The following is a 20,068-nucleotide window of genomic DNA, read 5'->3' on the forward strand; positions in this document are numbered from 1 at the left end:
CACACTTTGGTCTTCGTTCTTCTTGAGTTTCATGCGTTTAGCAAATTGTATTCTTTTATTAGATATTTTCTTTATATACATTTCAAATGCTATCCTGAAAGTTCCCTATACCCTCCCCCCGCCCTGCTCCCCTACCCACCCACTCCTGCTTCTTAGCCCTGGCATTCCCCTGTACTGGGGCATATAAAGTTTGCAATATTTCATTCCTCCTTAGAATAGGGAACAGAATACCCATGAAAGGAGTTACAGAGACAAAGTTTGGAGCTAAGACAAAAGGATGGACTCTCCAGAGACTACCCCACCCGGGGGTCCATCCCATAATCAGCCACCAAACCCAGACACTATTCCATATGCCAGGAAGAGTCTGCTGAAGGGACCCTGTTATAGCTGTCTCGTATGAGGCTATGCCAGTGCCTGGCAAATACAGAAGTGGATGCTCACAGTCATCTATAGGATGGAACACAGGGCCCCCAAAGGAGAAGCTAAAGAAAGCACCCAAGGAGCTGAAGGGGTCTGCAACCCTATAGGTGGAACAACAATATGAACTAGCCAGTGCCCCCAGAGCTTGTATCTCTAGCTGCATATGTAGCAGAAGATGGCCTAGTTGGCCATCACTGCTTGAATTCTAAGTCTTGTTATAAGTTTGCGAAACCCATCCTGAGCAATGGCTTGCCATTAGTTTCATTTCCATCGTACAGCCATATGTGGGAGGACAGTCTGATTGTACAGGGAGGAGGAGAGATGGTTAATTCCTCTTTTGTTTGTTTTTGGTTGATAGAGGACTTTTACTTCAGAAAGCTCAAAACAGTTTCTTGCTAGAAATATAATTTAATTGTTAAAGGACTCTTATTTTTCAAAAGAGTAATAGCCTGTCACTGATCCTTGGTACTGAAAATAGAGTGAGCATTATGGGAGAGAGAAAAGTAGAGAATTCTCTTTACCAGCTTTTAGTTTATATATACTTTTTGTCCAAGTGTTAAAATGCATGACCTGAGGCAGGTGAGATGAAGCCACAGGAATCTGTCTGAGTAAAGACAACCGAGAAGGAAGTTATGAGCTACAATGTGTAAACTTTGGGCAAGTTTGCTTTGTTTTCTTTCAATACTTCTCTGGGTAAATCACCTCAGTGTTCCATTATCCAGGTTAGGTACCAATCTTATTGTGAAATGCCATGTACCAATACAGGGCCCTGATGAGAGGCCTATGTTTAATTAGGGAACCCTAAAGCTGAGGTAACACTGGCAGCAGCTGGGCTTCTGTCCGTGGAGAGCCAGACGTTCCTGTGGCTGCTTGGCAGTAGGTTCTAGATCAGCCATCTGGCTTCAGGAAATGGGATTAGCAATGGGGTGGGTCTGTACTAGTGGGCCATAAGAAATCTGGATACGAATCGGTGTGGCAGATGTGCAGAAGAGTACAAATAATGGCATAGATGTGGAGAGAGTAAGATGAAGTAATTGTTCTGGCTTCCTTTCACTTGGTTACACAATCTTGGGTGCATTTGGCTCTGGTAAGTCGGAAGCAGAGGCAAAACACAATAATGCAATGATACTCTGCACTGATCAGGAGTCACAACCATTTAAACTGCAATAGCAAACCTGAACTTGGTACTGGTAGAATGGGGGACATGGAATTGGAGGCAGGCATTAAGCATCTGTAAAGCGATATTGTCCAGAGAAATATTGGCCACACTGTCTTCCTTTAAGGAGCCCACAGTTAATTGGGCAGATTCCTTAAATGAATCACAGAAAACAATCAGGATACACACATCGGTCTGAATATAATAGGAACAGCAAAAGAGGACAGAGCAAGAGAAGAGAGAAAGGGGGAAATCACTTTGCAATATCAAAGAGCACAACACTCTCTTACTGAATGACAGGAATCACATTGAGAAGACCGTGAGAAGTGATGTCTGACAAAAACTCATTCTGAGGCTGGCCTGCTATGGCTGAGACCATATGCCATGTCTGACTTACCTGCCTGAATTTACAGAGTAGAATATAAAAATGTATGGAGAGCCGGGTGTGGTGGCGCACGCCTTTAATCCCAGCACTTGGGAGGCAGAGGCAGGCAGATTTCTGAGTTCGAGGTCAGCCTGGTCTACAGAGTGAGTTCCAGGACAGCCAGGGCTATACAAAGAAACCCTGTCTCGAAAAACCAAAAAAAAAAAAAAGAGAGAGAAAAAGAAAAGAAAAATGTATGGAGACTTACTGTGCAGCCTCAACTCTGCTCAGTGCACAGCAGATGAGGGATATGTCTATGTATACTGAGGTCAGGTGTCTTCATCCAAACACCTCTACCCCAGACAGCCTATACAAGCAAGTGTTGCTCAGAGAGAAAATGGGGACCACAGGGACATGCATCCTCTCTACAGGGTAGACAAGGAGCCTTCATCCATCTGACTGCTGTCAGGCAATCTGGATCTCTTTGCCAACATTAATGATTTTTGTAAGTGAAGATATGTAAGGTTTTTTTTTTCTGTCCATTTACAAAAATTATCCTTTTTTTTTTAAATAAACATCATCTCTCATTTTCAATTGGAAATTGATTCCAAACATTTTAAAACATTGTTCAGGCCCAACACCATATGTCTGTGGGCTGAATCTGGTTGTCTGACTGGCTGCCTTTTCCACCTCTTGTTAATTTATAGCTGTTCCCATGAAAGCAGGAGCAGGTGTCACAGAAGGAACAAGAGTCACTAACTAACTTTTGTACATTTAAGACATCTTAAAAATCTTTAGAGATTGGTTAAAACATTGAATTATCTTTTGAGAAGCCATCCATTTATATATAGCTTTTCATTTAAGTTTGTTTTGTCTGTCTAGATTTCATGACTGGGTTCATTTTCTTAACTAGAAAGAATAAATTTTCTCCTGCTGCCAACTCTCTCCAAAACATTTTAAAATCATTAAAATATGACTTCAAAAGTTTAAGTTAACTGAGTAATAGAGAATATAATTTTCAACTGACATTTTAAATCATATGATATAGAGTCTATCTTATAGGGGATCACCTGATATCTGCATGTGTGTAGATGTACTGTTTTAGGAGATATGAAAGACTTTCATGAGTCATGTGAGGGTAGTTATAATAGCAACATCTAAACACTGATGCAATGTGTGTGTCCAAACTAGTACATAGAGGGGGGGGAGGGAAGAAGGGAAGGAAGGAAGGAGGGAGAGGGACAGGGACAGGGAGAGAGGGACAGGGAAAAAGGGGGGAAAGGGAGAGGGAGAGGGGGAGCGGGGGGAGGGGAGGGGAAGAGAGGGAGAGACTGGAGGGGGAGAGAGGCAGAGGGGGAGGGAGAGGAGGAGGGGGAGATGGAGAGGGGGAGAGGGAGAAGTTGAACACCCTCAAACATACATGCACAGACTGCCCAGTATACATTGTGGGTGATATAGCCAGAGTGTGGATGTATAGCCATGTCATCACATAAACTGCCTATTAACAAATTAGATTATCTGCATCTCAGAAGGGTCATAACAAAGAAGATAAGCAAGTAAAGCCACATAGAAAATAAAGTATTACCTAAACATTTTAAATAAATCCCCATACCAGCATATTTTATTATTTTTTTTGAGATTATAATTCTATAACACATTTCTTTTCCCTTTTCTCCTGCCAACATTTTCTCCCTGATCTCCTTCAAATTCATAGCCTATTTTCTTAAAAATGTTAATGAATGCACACACACACACATACATACATACACACACACACACATGTGTGTGTGTGTGTGTGTGTGTGTGTGTGTGTAGAGAGAGGGGGGGGGCTGCTCAATCCATACAATGTTACTTGTGTGTAATTTCCATACTTTAAGTGTTATGCATTCTCCATATTAAAACAGACACTTGGATAAACTAATAAATATTTCAATACTGTTCAGTGAACTGGAACTCTGTAAGGGGTAGATTACTGGTCCTCATCACCCCAAAGGTTCCTGAATTAACTGACAAACCAATGGAATAGACTAAAGATGCTAAAGATAAAAGCATGAGGCCCTTCAGTTACTCAGCCCAGATAAAGCTGGATACATCCTAAGATGTACAGTGAATATGGGTTAATGGGGGATTTTCAAAGATGGGGAATGAAAATTTAGTTTTAAAAATTCAATTTAAATACTGTGAACTAGCCGATGTTTTTTCCTCATTTTACTCTTCGTGGACTCTAGAAAGAACTTTTGCAAGATGAACACTTTAACCTTCCTCTACTCTTTAACAAGGAGAGTTCTTTTGCAAGTGTTCAACTTGCTACTACAGTCAATTTTCTCAAGTCCATGATAGAAGTAAACAAGCCAAGAGTAACAGAGTTCTCTGCACTGAACGGAAGGTGGCACAGTAGACTTGGATTCTGGGGTTTGTGGAGTCTGAGTTTATCTCCTATGTGAAGGGACTAATTTTCAGCCGTATTTGTGTTGGAAGTTTGTTTTTAGTATCTAACTCTCATATTGAAACAATGTTTTCATACATCTACCAACTCTTAGTATAGCCTTCCCTCCTCCCAATACACTATTCCAACACCTGCATGCTCTAAAGAGAAATTTCATTCCCATAAAACAACTACAGCTAAAACAACAACAGGGTAAAGCTAATGATGATATAGCAATAATTTTAGCATAGCACTTACATTAAAAATAACATATACAACCTTTATAACAGGCTGGAGATGCTCAGCAGTTGAGAGGACTTGCTGCCTAACAATCATGTTGGATAGTTCACAGCTACCTATAGTTCCACCTCCAGGCGATTGCATCCCTTCTTCTGGGCTCTGCCTGCGCTGGCCACGTGCAAATCACACACACACACACACACACACACACACACACACACACACAATCAAAAATAATAGAAACTATATAAACCTTTATGAAGTAGTTTAAAGCCAGGAACATCTGAGTCCCTGATGGGTGATGGGTAAATGTGGTTTCTTAATCCCCTTGTCAATCTTACTGATGTAGAATGACTGTGGAATATCCAGCCAAGATTGTGCTCTTAACAAGCTATAGACACAGATCATCGAAGACCATTGCTTTATAATTTCCCTCCCCACTTCCCTGTAATAATCGAGTGCTCGTTTTCAATTGTACTTGCATTGTTTTCTGTTCTAACGCCTACAATAAATCTTAACTAACCTTCAATTCCAGAGAAATTGGATTCTGCCCTTGCAAACACAACTGGTCTTGGATATCAAGTTCATTTCCACTTTAGTTCCAAGTCCAGGCATTCATTAGGCTACTTCTTCTTCACTAAGCATTTGAGTTGTCTCTGACCACAGCTTTCTCTAGTGGCAACAGGCTCTATTGTTACCTTACCCACTTACAAGTTCTGAGGTCCTACTTCAACACTGCCAGTCTTTCCCTTGGGTAACTGAGCTTGATGTGAAACACTGCTGCGATGGAGATGTCTGCCATTCTCTAATGAACCACCTAGTGGTTAGCTTCTGCCTTGCCCCTCTAAGATTACCATTGGCTGCTTCTAATCTCCATTAGCTAACCATGGCTTGTTTCTTCAGTTGTTTACTCTGGCTGTGACCAGGTCCTTAATGCCATTTTTGTATAATGTGGGTACTTGACAGTTCATGCCCATCTGTCACTACCTGCTGCTAGATCTCTTTAGAAACTGTCTCTTTAGATGGCTTACTAGCTCATGGTCCCTTTTCATTTTGTGAAAGTTAGAGATGGTATTCAAGTCAAAGCTGTATGCATATACATGTATGTGTTAGTTATCCACAGGGCAAAAATTTCATCACATCTCATGCCAAACACAAAATTATTCCACGTTAAATCACAGTTTTAAAACAAAAAAAATTAAACGACAAATTATTTAAAGTAAAATATGGAAGTAACCCAGAGTTACCCAGAGTATTTAGGAACAAGGTGGTGAGCAGGAGAGGAAGAAGGCCTGGAAGATTGGCTAAGCCACTATGATGCTCACTGCTCTTACAGAGGACTGGCTTTTGGTTCTGAGTACTCATATGCCTACCCATACCTGCAACTCCAGTTCCAGGGTATCTGATAACTCCTTACAGCCTCCATGGACTCCAGGCACATGCTTGGTACCCATAAATGTTTGCTTCTATATGCTCATATAGAAAAATAAAAATTTAAAGAAAGAAAAAATATACTAGAAAATATTAAAAGATAAGGATCCTGTTAATTGAATAAACGATAGCATTAAATGAATGAAAAGCTACCCCCAAGTGGAAAATATATACAACTGAAATGGATTGAATCAAGTTCTGTAAAGAATTACTACCCAGCAGTATAAAAGATACCATGCAATGGGAAAAAATAAGCAAAATAAGAAAGAATCATAGTTACCTTTGGCGCAGCCAGGTGGTTAATGTAAGAGAGCTCTGGGTGAATCTCAAATTCCCTAGTGTAGTGTTTAGCTGTGATTGTTCAAAACTGTTCAGCTTGAACAAGATGTTGAAATTTTGACACAAACACAGACATGATCACACATGGAAGCATGCCTTTACAGCTATTTAACATGTTACATGCTCATAATAAAGAGACACAGCAGTGTTTAAAATATATATTTTTAAAAAACCAACCAACAACAAGAACTCTGGAAACCTTTAATGATGCAGCCATAAGGCCATCACCCCTCACAAGGATGGAATGTCACAATGTCTCCACCCCCAGATAGACCCTGTTGGCACCGCAATTCAATTCAATCAATGCAGACATTGGACACATCAGCATTAAGGAATGAATAATGGACACAATAACAAATTTTCTAGATGAAACAAATGCCAGTGGTATTGACATTACTGATCACTGTTAATTACTGATGAACACTAATTGTGCAATATGCAACTTCTGAATATTTGACCCCTGCCAAGGCAAAGACAGAGATAAAGTCTGGCATAACTGCTATCAAAAGCTAGACGTAAAGAGCTTGATAGAGTACTTTGCCACAGTGTCAAAGCCCTTTAGGGCATAATTGACCTTAGAACAAGAGATCCCAAGAAATGGACACAAACACAGGCTTCAATGCAGTGTCTGCACTTGACACTCTTCCAGCAAAGATCAGCACACACGCCTGGCCCTGGCAATATCTAGATTCTGTTTGTTTTGCCAGCATTTTTTAGCACTGTGGCTGTAGGGCAACTGTACTGATAATTCTCTTTAAAGATGCTTTCTATCACTCATTATAATAATCATTATTTCCCTAAGCTGAAAGCCCTCAACTTTTCAAATCAAAGTTCATGAGAAAACAGAGCAAAGATTGCCTCACTTACATCTTCTGTAGTTCTCCTCTGTATCAAGGGACTGGTACTCCATAGCACTTCTTCCAGACCTGAAAAATAACTGCCTCCACCCTCACATCTTGGTCCTGTCTTTCTAATGATTTTCCAGCAGTCTAAGCACCAGGGGAAACCAGAGGTTCCACAAATCTCATTTCCTGTGTTCTCAGTTCAATGCAATTGTGCATGTGACCTTTATCCCTAAACACTTGGACTTTCTTGTCACATCTTACCTTGTTCTGTATATGTTTGATGCCTAGAAACATTAAACATGAGATGTCCAAACTGTACTTTCTAAAAATTTTGGATTGTTTTCTTATGTCACATCATTCTTTTAACATGATAATAAGATGTACAAGTAGATGAAGAAATGTGTTCATATTTGTGTTTTTCAATGGTCTGTGTGTGTGTTTGTGTGTGTGTGTAGTGTACTGTAGTGTTTAGGCATGTTCTGTGGCACATATTGGTGGACAGAAGATAATTTGGACTCAGTTATCAGTTTGTCATGGTTTTGGGTGTCAACATTATGGCACAGGCTTATGCAGGAAAGAGCTTTGGCCAACCCAGCTGTCTCACTGGCCCATGCCATATCTTTTGAAAAGCAAAATGACAAAGAAATAATCAAGTGCCTCCAAGTTCTATAAGACAAGTTCAAGTTCCTTGAAAGCACTTGCACAATTCAATTTACCTAAGTCAGCCCTACCAGACATTCTCTACTTAGCTTTTTCTCCTAGACACCCACTCTCTACCACAATGTGGATATAATGATGCGGTGATCTCAGCCTGTGAGGTTCTGATTATCCCTTATCCAGTGACATTGTATTTATCAGCAACACCAGCCATAATGGCACCTTTACCTTGACATTTCCCCTGTTCCTTCCCTATTGCAATCTTATCAGACTCCGTGATAGACAAATATGCTATGCCTAACTCTACTTACTGCAAGATATTTGCTAACTCCTGTAGAACCTTATTATGTAAGACATAATAAGCCCGTTTCTCTGGCTGAAGATCCATTACACATTGGACTAAAAACTGGCTGTTTTGTCTCCATGAGAATGTTTCTAATGTGCCTGTGAGATATGGAGGTGTCTATAACCTACAGTTACTGAATGTCAGAAATGCCTACCATACTGCTTTTGGATCTATTTTGCTTTTTTGTTGTTTGCTCATTTATTGATATTGTTTTTGTTTGATTTTTTTTTAATGAACTATCTCCACTTAGCATAGACAGATGTCAGGATAATAATAGTAATATTACAATTTGCCTAAGCAGCTGACCTGTCAGCCATTTCCAGTAAGTGCAGCCTACCCCTTGGATTCTCTGATATTGGTTAAATAAATGTAAAGTCTTATTATCACATCTCCTGTATGTAACACCTGCCCTGTCAAAGGCAATGTTACCCAATGGGCTGGCTATGATCAAATTCCTCTACTGTGATCTTCCTTTCTCATTATATTTGACATTTTTGAAACTGGGTTTTATTGCATTCTCTCAGCTTATGGAAGTGGTCTGGGGAAATGAGACTTAATAGAGACGTAGAAGCCACTGGGAGAAAAAGAAAAGGAATGTAATCTAGGAGGAAACTGAAATTAAAATGTTATTCTGGTAAATGGCTGCTGTGGTAGAAACAGCAAGCAATTGCAATGCAAGTTAATAACTGACCTGTCAGGAAAGCATGACACGAAGGTTGTGCCACATATTACTGGAGCTACCACAGCCACAAGTCATTTCCACAGGGGAACAAATAGACTTTGTTCTACCACAGATCAACATAAGATCTTTCCAGGGGATTGAAATGAATTTCACTCAAGAACAATGCTTGTCTGTGGAGTAGCCATGAACCCTTAACAAACCTGGAGAGTCAGTCTGTCCTGCACAAGCAGAGACAGGAACAGGGTCTGACTGCACAGAGGCTTCCAAAATTTGGGGGTAGAAGGGACCTTGCTTTTGTGGGTGGGGGTGACCACATAGCTCATCTGCTACACAAGGAGAATATAGGCTGACTCTCATAAAATAGGAATTCTCTGAGAGTGCTTGTGATATCTGGTTCTGAAATAGCTGTCCTCAGAAAGCTCCCTGTGATAGCCAGTGTCATATGAAAAGGTTCATATTTGTGTATATGTGTGTATGTACATATATAAACTGCCCGAAGCAATCTTGTTCTCAAGGGAGATGTTCATTTTTCACAGTAAGAAGGAAACATAAGGGTTATTCTGAAATGGAATGGAAATATGGTGCTTGATACATTTTTGGAAATCTATATGAATCGCGAGGAGTACTTTAATTCTGGCCACATAAAGTATAAAAAGCCTTGCTTCTCTGTGCCTCTGACTCACTGTGACATACTCACAGTGCTCTGGTCTTCATGGACAATGCTAAAGACAAATACACATAGTCTTAAATAACAGATTAGCCAGATATTTTCCTGATGATGTGTTGGTAAGCTACATACACTAGCATTAACTAGTTTCCATACTTGTTTTTAATTTATACACCCAAGAATTGCTTCTTTTTTCTCTTGTTCCCAGAACCCACAGGAATACATATTAGGAGAATTTATATGATATACCTATGCATATATAGGATGTACCGAATAATATATATGATATGATGTGATGATATATGTGATGGACCTAGTGATATATATGATATGACATGATATTATATAATGATACATATGATGTAAAATGATATATATGATATGATATGGTATGATGATATGATGTAATATGATAAGATATAATGATACATATGATGTACCTAATGTGACTGCATGGTGGTCATCTTAATTTCCTCTTCTCTGACAGATTTACTTTGGAATTTTTGTTCTCTTAGTTTCTCAGACTCACTCTCTCTGGAATTGGAGTATACAATGGCACAACGTGTGTTTAGGGACACAGGCTCCTATGCTGCCTGGGGTGACTTTGAACTTCCCATGGCATCTTGAAGAAGAAAGGCAACGTGCTTAAGTTCAAGTTACTGAGTCCCACAACATGGAGATGGCATGATCATGGGGCCCCTTCACTTTTCCATAACTCAAAGATATCTTAATATACTCTTCTTTTTTAAGGCTGCTGTTGTGAAAGAGATGTCAAAACTCTATTTCCAAACTCAAAAGGGCATGCTGCTGAGCTTCCCCGTAATTAACAGTGCAAACAATAATTGGCAGGACAGCTATGGAATTCGTGATTACGCATCACATTCACTGCTTGTTGGACTGTTGCATGGTGAGAGGTGAAACTGAGCTCAGAGCACCACAGAATCGAGTCTGAGGAGCAAAGCCAGCGTTTGTGTGGCTTTAATAGAGTGTTTCCTCATAGCTGCTTCCTGTTTTTAAAACAGGACTCAAAGTGGAACTTGAGCGATACCACAAGATACTCATGCTTTCTCTTAGTACATACGAAATCAGGAAGTCTAGAGGACTTGGTAAACCAGGCTTAAGGGATTGATTGCCACTTAAATTTCTAAATTGGTAATTTGGGATTTGGGGGAGAAATTTATGAAATGAGTAGCTATCTCAGGCACATACAAAATTGCCTTGTTCTTCCATATCTTTGTTAGACGTTTATCATTATTGAGTACCTCCTGCTGAATGCATCAGTTTTCTCATATGTAATAAAAATGATGATTTAAGTGAATGACATAGTCGAGGATAATCCATTAGGTATCTGAGCAGGAGTGCAGATTTGATAAAGCCAGAGTTGCTATAAATAGTATTAGCAACATGCCCACGATTACTAAGTCATACAAATAAGAAACAAATAGCAACAGCATTACAAAATCTAAACAACCAAGGGTTTATGAGGTTGAGACATAGGTAGAACAATAGAAAAGCACTTAAAATTACCTGAGAATAATTTTGTAATTATGTGTTGAGGCACAGATCTCTTCATGTCCTTTTGGAAAATACACAAAATGCACACAATGCATATGGAAATCTAATCACTCTTAGGAAGTAGGTTCCAAGTCAGTAGGAATGCTCAAGTGTGAGTTAAAACTGAGCATGTTTTTCGATATAGTTTGGTATCAAGAAAATGTACTTCATGAGGACTTGATAAACCTAGGAGGCATTTTCCAGGATGCAACACTAGTGTACAACCCAATGGCATTTCCATGGAGCTTCCTTAAGACCATATATAATATGAATTGGTCAGCATTCTTCTACATGATGCAAAGATTTTAATGCCAGGAGAGTTTCTAGTTTGATATTCAGGCAAATGATTCTTTGAGAATTATCAATACAGCTGGATAATCTTTCATAATGTTCATTGGTTTAGTTGGAATAAATTTATCGAAGTAATTCATTGTGAAAATGGGTGTTTTAAGAAGATCGGGAATGACAGATAATGGAAACTTCAAAAAGTTCCACTTGTGTAGATAACTCAATGTCTAAGTGAGAGACAAAATAGGGACTTTAACAGCCAAATTATAAAGACAACTGTAGGGTGTGTGGTAGTGGGATAGTAAGGATGAAGGGAAGGGGACATGAGAAATTGTGGGAGGGTAAAGAAAGGTCTGTAAGGAGGATCAAATTACAGCTGGGAAAATATGATCTAGAGGCAGCTCTACATCATCAGTGGTTTCTGACACAGTCACTGAGAGTCTGCCACCTCTGTACATACACTGCCCACCACTATAGCTCTTGTTCCAATTCCATTTGACCACTCTGCCTTCTCTCTCCAGCCTTTTGTTCACCTTCCTCTGTAAACAGGGTGTTCTGCACTCCTCTCAACCCCTCTGTAGAGGATGTGTGTATCTGATGCCAAGGGAAGTCTCTCCTCTCTCAGACCCTCTTCTGGAGGGTTTACAATACCAGCTTGGTGTGGCTCTGTCAAGTGCTCTCAACTCATGCCTCAACCAGAAGACAGGAAAGTAATACAAACAAGCTCACTCAGAAGTCAAATACCACTTTCTTGTGACATCAGTCATGGCTTCCCCTCAGTTTTTTTTCCTCTTTCCTCTCAAATTTATTTCCCCTTCATGCAAGCATTGGTAGCTAGTTTACACAATTCTAAATGTTTGCAAGGCTGCATGTACTCTAAACCCTTGCCTGATTTGTCCAGGTTGGCCAGCCTAGCCCAGCACTATGATCTTTTCTTGCAGAAAAATTGCTTTCTCCATCTGCTAGTTCTTTCTCAGTCTGATAATACTGATCTCCCAACCTGGATACAGTCTCAATTAGTACATTAGATAAGGCAATGATTAATATGCTGCTCTATCATCCCTAGAAAACTGTGGGGCATTTGCTAGAAGAACAATCTCTAATATCTAAGATGCGGCCCACCTCCTGGGAGAATCTCAGTGAACCTTGAAGGAATAAAGTTTTTCAGCAGACAGAAATCTTTTGAATGTGTGTGATGTATATGTGTGGGTTTGGGCATATGTGTTCATGAATGTGCATGTATACATGAGAGAGAGAGGGGGCTTGATATGAAATGATTTCATCTATCACTCCTCACTTCACTGTTGGAGACAGATGCTGACCCTGGAGCTCACTGATTCAGCTAGTTTGGCTTTCAATAATCTATAGGGATCTCCCTGTGTCTCCCTCCCATCTCTCCAGCTATGCCCAGCTTTTGGGTTTGCACATGGGGGATGAGGATTTTTTGCTTCTATGTCAGGCTCTTAACCAACTTTAAGAACTTTAAAAAACAGTCATTGTGACATTAAAAAAAAAACAAAACCCCTTTTATTTTTTATTTTATTTATTTTTGCTTTGTTTTTATTAGATATTTGGTTTATTTACAGTTTGAATGTTATCCCCTTTCCCAGTTTCCCCTCCCCAAACCCCCTATCTCCTCCCCCTCTCCCTGCTCCCCAACACACCCACTCCCATTCCTGGTCCTGGCATTCCCCTATACTGGGGCCTAGAGCCTTCACAGGACCAACGGCCTCTTCTCTCATTGATGACTGACTAGGCCATCCTTTGCTACATATGCATCCTTTGCTACATATCCACCATGTGTTTTCTTTGATTGGTGGTATAATTCCAAGGAGCTCTCGGGGTACTGGTTAGTTCATATTGATGTTCCTCCTATGGGGCTTCTGTCCCCTTCAGCTCCCTGGGTATTTCTCTGGCTCCTTCATTGGGGACCTTGTGCTCCATCCAATGGATGATTGTGAGTATCCTATTCTGTATTTGCCAGGCACTGGCAGAGCCTCACAGGAGACAGCTATATCAGGCTCCTGTCCACAGTCTCTTGTTGGCATCTGCCTAGTGACTGGACAAAAACCCTTTTAGAACACTATATTGTTCTACAAAATTAAAAACTTGCAAATAGCTGGAAATGAAATAACAATTAAAAAGTACTTTTTCTATTGCTTTTCTTTGTTCCTGTGATAAAATACCACAACTTGGGGAAGAAAACAATGATTTGACTTGTAGTTTATATCTAGTCTATTACCCAAGGAGACCAGGATAAGGATGAAAGCAGAGAGTCAAGAAAAGAAGCAAAGATCAAGTATAAAACATGACTTCCTAGTTTGCTTTTCATTACTTGCTCAGAGGGATTTCTTATACAACCAGGATCATGTGCCTAGGGGTGGCACCGCCCACAGTGTACTGAGCCCTCTTTCATCAATTGTTAATGAAGAAATTTCTCCACACTCTTTAAGATGGATGGATCTTAAGGAGAAAATTCCAGTAGAGGTTTGCTCTTCTCAAGTGACTCTAGTTTGACTCACATTGATGACAATGAAGCTTCACAATGCTACAAAGTGAATAACATAGCAAAATAAAATCTAATCAAAGCTCCCAAGCTTCCCATGATTTCAATTAACTGCAGTCCATCTTGTTCTAAAAGTATTAAACCAGAATTTTCCTAAATTAAAAAAAAATCTTTTTGGTTACCTATATGCTGTTCTAAGAACGTGGTGAAATTGAATGTTGTCAATTCTGACGCTCAAGACCATGAATTGTTCCTGTGTGTGGCATCTAAGTTGTGTATGATTCCCAAGCTCTAATGCCCTGGTAATCCTCCCAGTAATTAGATCCAGTGTTCAACATCTTATACTTGATTTTACTTGTCTTTGTGCAATCCTTATATGGTGCTTAATCCTATTTACAGTTCTACCTCATTTAAACACTGCATGATGTCACTTAGGCCTTTTTAAGATAAAAATAAATAAATCATATTTAGCTGATCTCCTGTTACAATGTTGTAACTGTAACCTCTTAATGTGCCTCACTAACAAAATACCTATATCAGAAATCTATACACACAGAGGATAGCATCCTAAGCATGGTGCTCACCACTGAGTGTCTAGTTTCAGGAATCCACCTGAATACACAGCACAGAATCCCTATAGACAGGGAGGACTGTAGTATAAAGAAAGGTGAGGAAAGACATGACTCATGGTGTAGTGAATTATTAACAAGGTGAGGATGGAGAAAATTAGAATCAATGGTTAGGGGAAACCTCAAGACAATGGGCACGAAGAGAAAACACTGAAATAGGCAGTTTGTCCCTAAGTAAGTAATTGAAGAACCCAGAAAAAAAAAGTTCTGTAAGGAACGCTGCCTTTTGGCAATAGTACATTGCTGAGCAATTTAGGGATTGGTTTAAAAATGAAGATAACAATGCAAAATTTTATTTAAAGCCAAATGTTGTACAGATGTAGCAAAGCAACATGTCCTACAAATGTACATGCTGTGGACATACAAGTGCTCTGATCATATAGTGGCTGGATCCTCTCAGTGAGAAGACAGGTGCTTTGGCAGGAATGACTCCGCCAGCAATACCACAAATCTCCCACACTTAGACTTTGAACTTGTTGAATAATGTAGAATGTCAAACCTTTGCACTCAGAGAGCTTCATTTAAAATGAAAAACCTTTCTAGAGGAAGGTGAAATGTAATTATTACCTTAATTTTTACTTTATACCCATTGAAAGAGCTCTTTTATACTCAATTAAGTAAGGTTTATAACACATTCAGAAATGCTCATTAGAAAGAAAAAAAGCAAACAAACAAACAAGCAAACAAAAACATGGCATATTAGGACATATTATAGCTTCTATGATGAGATGTTTTCTATACATTCTTTTTGTTTGAGTGTGTGTGTGTGTGTGTGTGTGTGTGTGTGTGTGTGTGTGTGAGTGTGTGTGTTATTTGGAGGGGGAGGGAGGTTGCACGAGCTAAGGGAAGATATGAGGGGATGGGAGATGAGCCAGACTGAGGTGCATGTTGTGAAATTCACAAAGAATCAATCAATCAATCAATCAATCAATCAATCAATCAAACATGGTTAAGGAATTCTTTGAACAACTTTTCTATAAACAACTTTGCACATTATACCTAAAATACAATCAAGTATAGTTTTATTAGTATTACAGTATTAGATCAAGTGTTATTTGGAGTGCACAGGTATCCATTTTATAGCATGAGCATGGAACCATCCCTGCATTTAATCAATGTGTTGAATATCCATTTCACTTCCACATGTCCTCCTATTCAGTTTAAGCACTTCTTGCTCCACTCTCTTCTTTCTCCTTAAGCAATTGCAATTTGGGTTTCTTTCCCATGGTGGTTTTTACTTTTTTAAGGACACTGTAGAAATAAGATAGCAGAGCAGACGTTCTTTTCTTTCTGAGACAGGGTCTTGTTATATTGCCCAGGCTGACCCAGAACTCATCACGCTCCTGCTTCAGCTTCCTGACTGCTGGAATTCCAGATGAGTGAGAGTCAGCCATCTAGTATGCTTCAAGTTGTTCCATTTTTACTTTGGACTGGTGTCATTCATTTGACAGAATGAGTTTTTGATTCTTTGTCTTGTTGTTCATGAATAGTTTGCTCCATTTTAAAAAGGTTTAAGTATGTATATACATATACTTCTGTAGATGGGTACATATAAGTGCAAGTATCCTTGGAGAACAGAGGTTTTGGATCCCCCTAGATATGGAATTAAAAGCTGCTGTGAGCAGCCAAATATTACTGGTGTGAATAGGATTTGGGTCCTCCAGAACAGCCAAGTTCTTAACAGCTGAGTTACCCCCACCCCTACCCACGACATACATACATTGTGTTCATTGTATAGATACACTAGAATTTGTGCTTCTGTATTGCTTTTTCTTGGAATCAGGAATACATTACACCTCCTTTTCCAGTGTTTTGGGGAAACTTCTTAGTCTCTTTGAGCACCATTTCCCTTCTCTAAAAAACTTGGATTAGATGTCTATTTCACAGGAGTTCTAGAGAATCAGAAAATGAACTATTGTGAACATTGGCTCCCATGTAGTAAATAAAGAAACCTAAAAATATTTTTAAGTTGTCATAATTTTTTAATTCCCATTTGTTGTGAAATAACACTCATCTTCTTCTTCTCCTTTTTTTGTAACCTAGGACTGAAGGTCCAGGCAGGAGGGTTGGATACTAAGGTCAAGGTTATCCTAGGTAGTTAGTGAGTATAAGGAAAGCCTAAGACATATAAGACAAAACACAAACAAACAAACAAAAAGAAACAAAACCCCATTTTTTCTTTGATACATATTTAGTGCCCATTTTTCTTGATCTCTATATGAAGCTAATCCATTTTTAAGCCTATAGATATCAGTACTCTTGATTCCTCTAATGTAAGACTACTGTTCTTTTGGGTCATATTCCCTGCTGAAATTGGACTAGACCTTGCTTTTACCTCACACTGTATCCATATGCCCAGTACAATGACCAGTCTAGGAAAAGGTCTACAATTAGCAGCTGGGAAGCTGTGTTTGATTCACAAATGTTCTCTAAGAATGAGAAGATATTGCTGGCTGGTGAGGGGTGGCTACAGAAGCCTTTGATCCCAGCACTCAAAGGCAGAGGCAGGCAGATCTCTGTGAGTTCAAGGCCAGCTGGCCTACAGAGTGAGTTTCAGGACAACCAAAGCTACCCAGCGGAAACCCTATAAAGAGTTAGAGGAGGTGCTCACTCGGGGGACTCTAAAGGGGGCAGCTGAAGAGCATCCTTCCTCAGATGCTATGAGTCTGCTTCCTCCCCTCACAGCCGCCTGCGGAAAGTGTGTCTACACTGGATTTGCCTAAATCTCTTTCTATTGAATATATACCACAAATAAATGCAATATATAGCACAAATAAGTAAACAATTTTTTCTATTTCATTATACTCTTCTTAAATCCTATGTCCAGTTAATATAACAGAGTTTAGTAGGCAATTCTAAATTCTCCATGGATATTGTGAGTTGGAGGCCCCCTAGATCTACTTATTTGGCCCTGACACTAATTCTACTTGTGGTTGCTATAGCTTTTGATCTCACACACATACAATCCTAGAAGGTTGTGTATGAAAAGTCCGTATGTTAATGGTAAAGAGCTAATATCATCACTTCTTAATATGGAAGACTGGATTATATAGAAATTTCTTTTTCTTCATTTTATTTTTGGGGGGCTAGAAAGATACAGCAATTAAGAGCACTGGCTGCTCTTTTAGCTGATATGAACTTGCTTCCTAGCACTCTTCACTCATGGAAAACTAACAACCATCTTTACGTTCAGTTCCAGGTGACCTTGTCTTCTTCTGGTTTCCATGGCACTGTATGCATGTGTTGTACAGACAGCACAAAAAAATATTCACACATAAAACACAGTAATACAGTTTAAAAGGATATTATTTTTAAACAAGTGTGTGTGTGTAAGGTATGGGGCATGTGAGTGCAATGCCTAGAGAAGCTAGAAGAAATTTTTGAATCACATGGATTTGGAGCAATTGGCAAGGCTGTGAGCTGCCTAAAGTAGGTGCTGAGATAGTTCTTATTCAAGAGCAGTAGGTGATCTTAGTGGTCTTGACTATCTCCCCAGACCCTATATGGAAGCTTTTAATAGAACTAGGGATTGCATAGTCAGGAGTCGTGATACTTACAAACATTTGTCATCAATGGGCGTGAAGGGCAGAGCTATTACAAATGAGCACAAAGTAGTGACTGTCTCATTTCCTACTGAGAAAGGTGCAGAATCTTCAATTTTAATACCTTAATGATTAATGAGGATATATATATATATGTGTGTGTTATATAAATAAATAAATATATATATATATATATTTATAATAATATAATGTTTTGAATTTCATCAGGACAAGCTGCAGTGTGCAGACATCTACAAACTGTGACAACTCTCTGGAAATACTGAATTCTGCCCACCAAGCTACAGGAGCTGTGCAAATGAGAATCAAAAATGCCAACAGCCACCAAGACAGGCAGAGCCAAACTAAATCCATGATCCTCACCGATCCTGGGAAGGTCACTGAACCTGTAAGTCAAATGCCCCAAACATGCTGCAGTCTCTGAGCGGACAGATTTAAAAAAAAAAATACAGCTAATTAGGTTTGTTTTGTTTGTTTACCTAATGTGCATGAGAAAACAGTTTTGTAACGGATTTTATCTTGCCTACTTATAGTTATAATAATATTCCCAGTTACAAGAGCAGAGCTGGGCCTAATCCAGAGTGATAAAGGGGATGTGGAGCCAGGCTGAAGAGCACCTTTGACTCATTTTAAGGGCCTCTGCTACCATGCTTCAGTGTCATAAAAATAATGAGGTTATGCTAGCATGCCGTGTTTGTACTTCCAAATACAGTACATCACTTTGAAAAGCCAGAGGCTAAAATTAGCTAAGAATGAATTGAGGGGGAAAAAAATCAGCAACTTCAAAATGTGAAAAATCTTTTCTTCAAATCTCCCAATAATATAGAAGACTGGGAAATTGTGGTTTGATCTGCAATAGGCTCAAATGGTTGAAATGGTGTGGCTATTTGAGGTTTGGAGAGGAAGCCATTTTGTTTCGATAATGTGTCATTAGAAAGATTTGAAATAAAATAGTTAGAGATGAACTCTACTGCCAATTGTGTCCCTGGCCCTGCACGCATCCTGAGCCACTAAACTCACTGATTGCGATGGGTCTCCTCTGGTTAATTTTCTACCATAATGGTGGTAACTTGCAGCTGAGGCCATAGAATGTTACAAAATTATTTATGCAATGTTAGCCACTCTTTTGGACCACAGATCTATTTTGTTTGTCACAGTGAGAGGAAGCTTGAGAAATAAGGTAGCCAGGGACAGACTGGGAGTCTCAGTCAGCCTGCAGAAGCATGCAGGCTATTAATTGAATGTTCTGTTAATATCACAGGCGCCTGGAAACTATTCAGCTCCCTAACCTAGTTATTAAATCAGGTAAACTTACTGAGTAGACTGTTACCAATTATATTTATTTTCCATTTTTCACTTGAATTCCAAGTGCAAAATTAAGTCACTGCAATCTCAGGGGTTTGAGAAATACACGGATTTAATCAGTTCCTTTTCAGGTGTTGTAGGCAGGTTTAATGTGAGAAAGCTAGTGTTGATACAGGGAGAGTGAGAAATACATCCTTAGATAAGGTAACTCCTGAGAAAAGCATTTTCCTTTATTGACTTTCTCATTTACAACAATTGTCTGCTGGGAGGCACAGCACTGTTAGCTGTCTTCACTTTAAAAGCAGCTAAGCTGTTTCTCAACTCTGAACCTGAGACAGTGGTTAGAGTCAATTATTGGACCCTCTATACGGTACTACCCATAAGAACTGTACCTTTGAAAAAGTTTAAAAGTTAAGTATATTTAATGATGCCTAACATATTTTATTGGCTGTGTTTAACAAAAGGCACTATGCCGCAGTTGTTTTTGACAAGCATGAAAACATCACAGCGTGAGACTGCAAAAGGAATTATGGAGAGAAATTACAAGTGATCCATCTCTCAATGAATTATCCACCTCAATAGCCCGCAGAACTCAGCTACCAATTAACACCTACTTTATTACATGTTGGGATGTACTTAATAACTTTCATGTGT

General features: G+C 39.3%; 1 protein-coding gene across 2 annotated transcripts in view; it reads left to right on the forward strand.

The window, feature by feature from the left end:
* Nucleotides 1–20,068, forward strand: part of Arhgap15 (Rho GTPase activating protein 15) — a 627,570-nt gene that overhangs the window by 13,704 nt on the left and 593,798 nt on the right. For both annotated transcript variants that reach the window (XM_021155710.1, XM_021155709.1), the window contains exon 2: nt 18,320–18,497. In XM_021155710.1, coding sequence (XP_021011369.1) covers nt 18,320–18,497 — 178 coding nt within the window. The remainder of the gene's footprint in view (nt 1–18,319; nt 18,498–20,068) is intronic.

This window comes from Mus caroli, chromosome 2, assembly GCF_900094665.2.
Source record: "Mus caroli chromosome 2, CAROLI_EIJ_v1.1, whole genome shotgun sequence".
Lineage (NCBI taxonomy): Eukaryota > Metazoa > Chordata > Mammalia > Rodentia > Muridae > Mus > Mus caroli.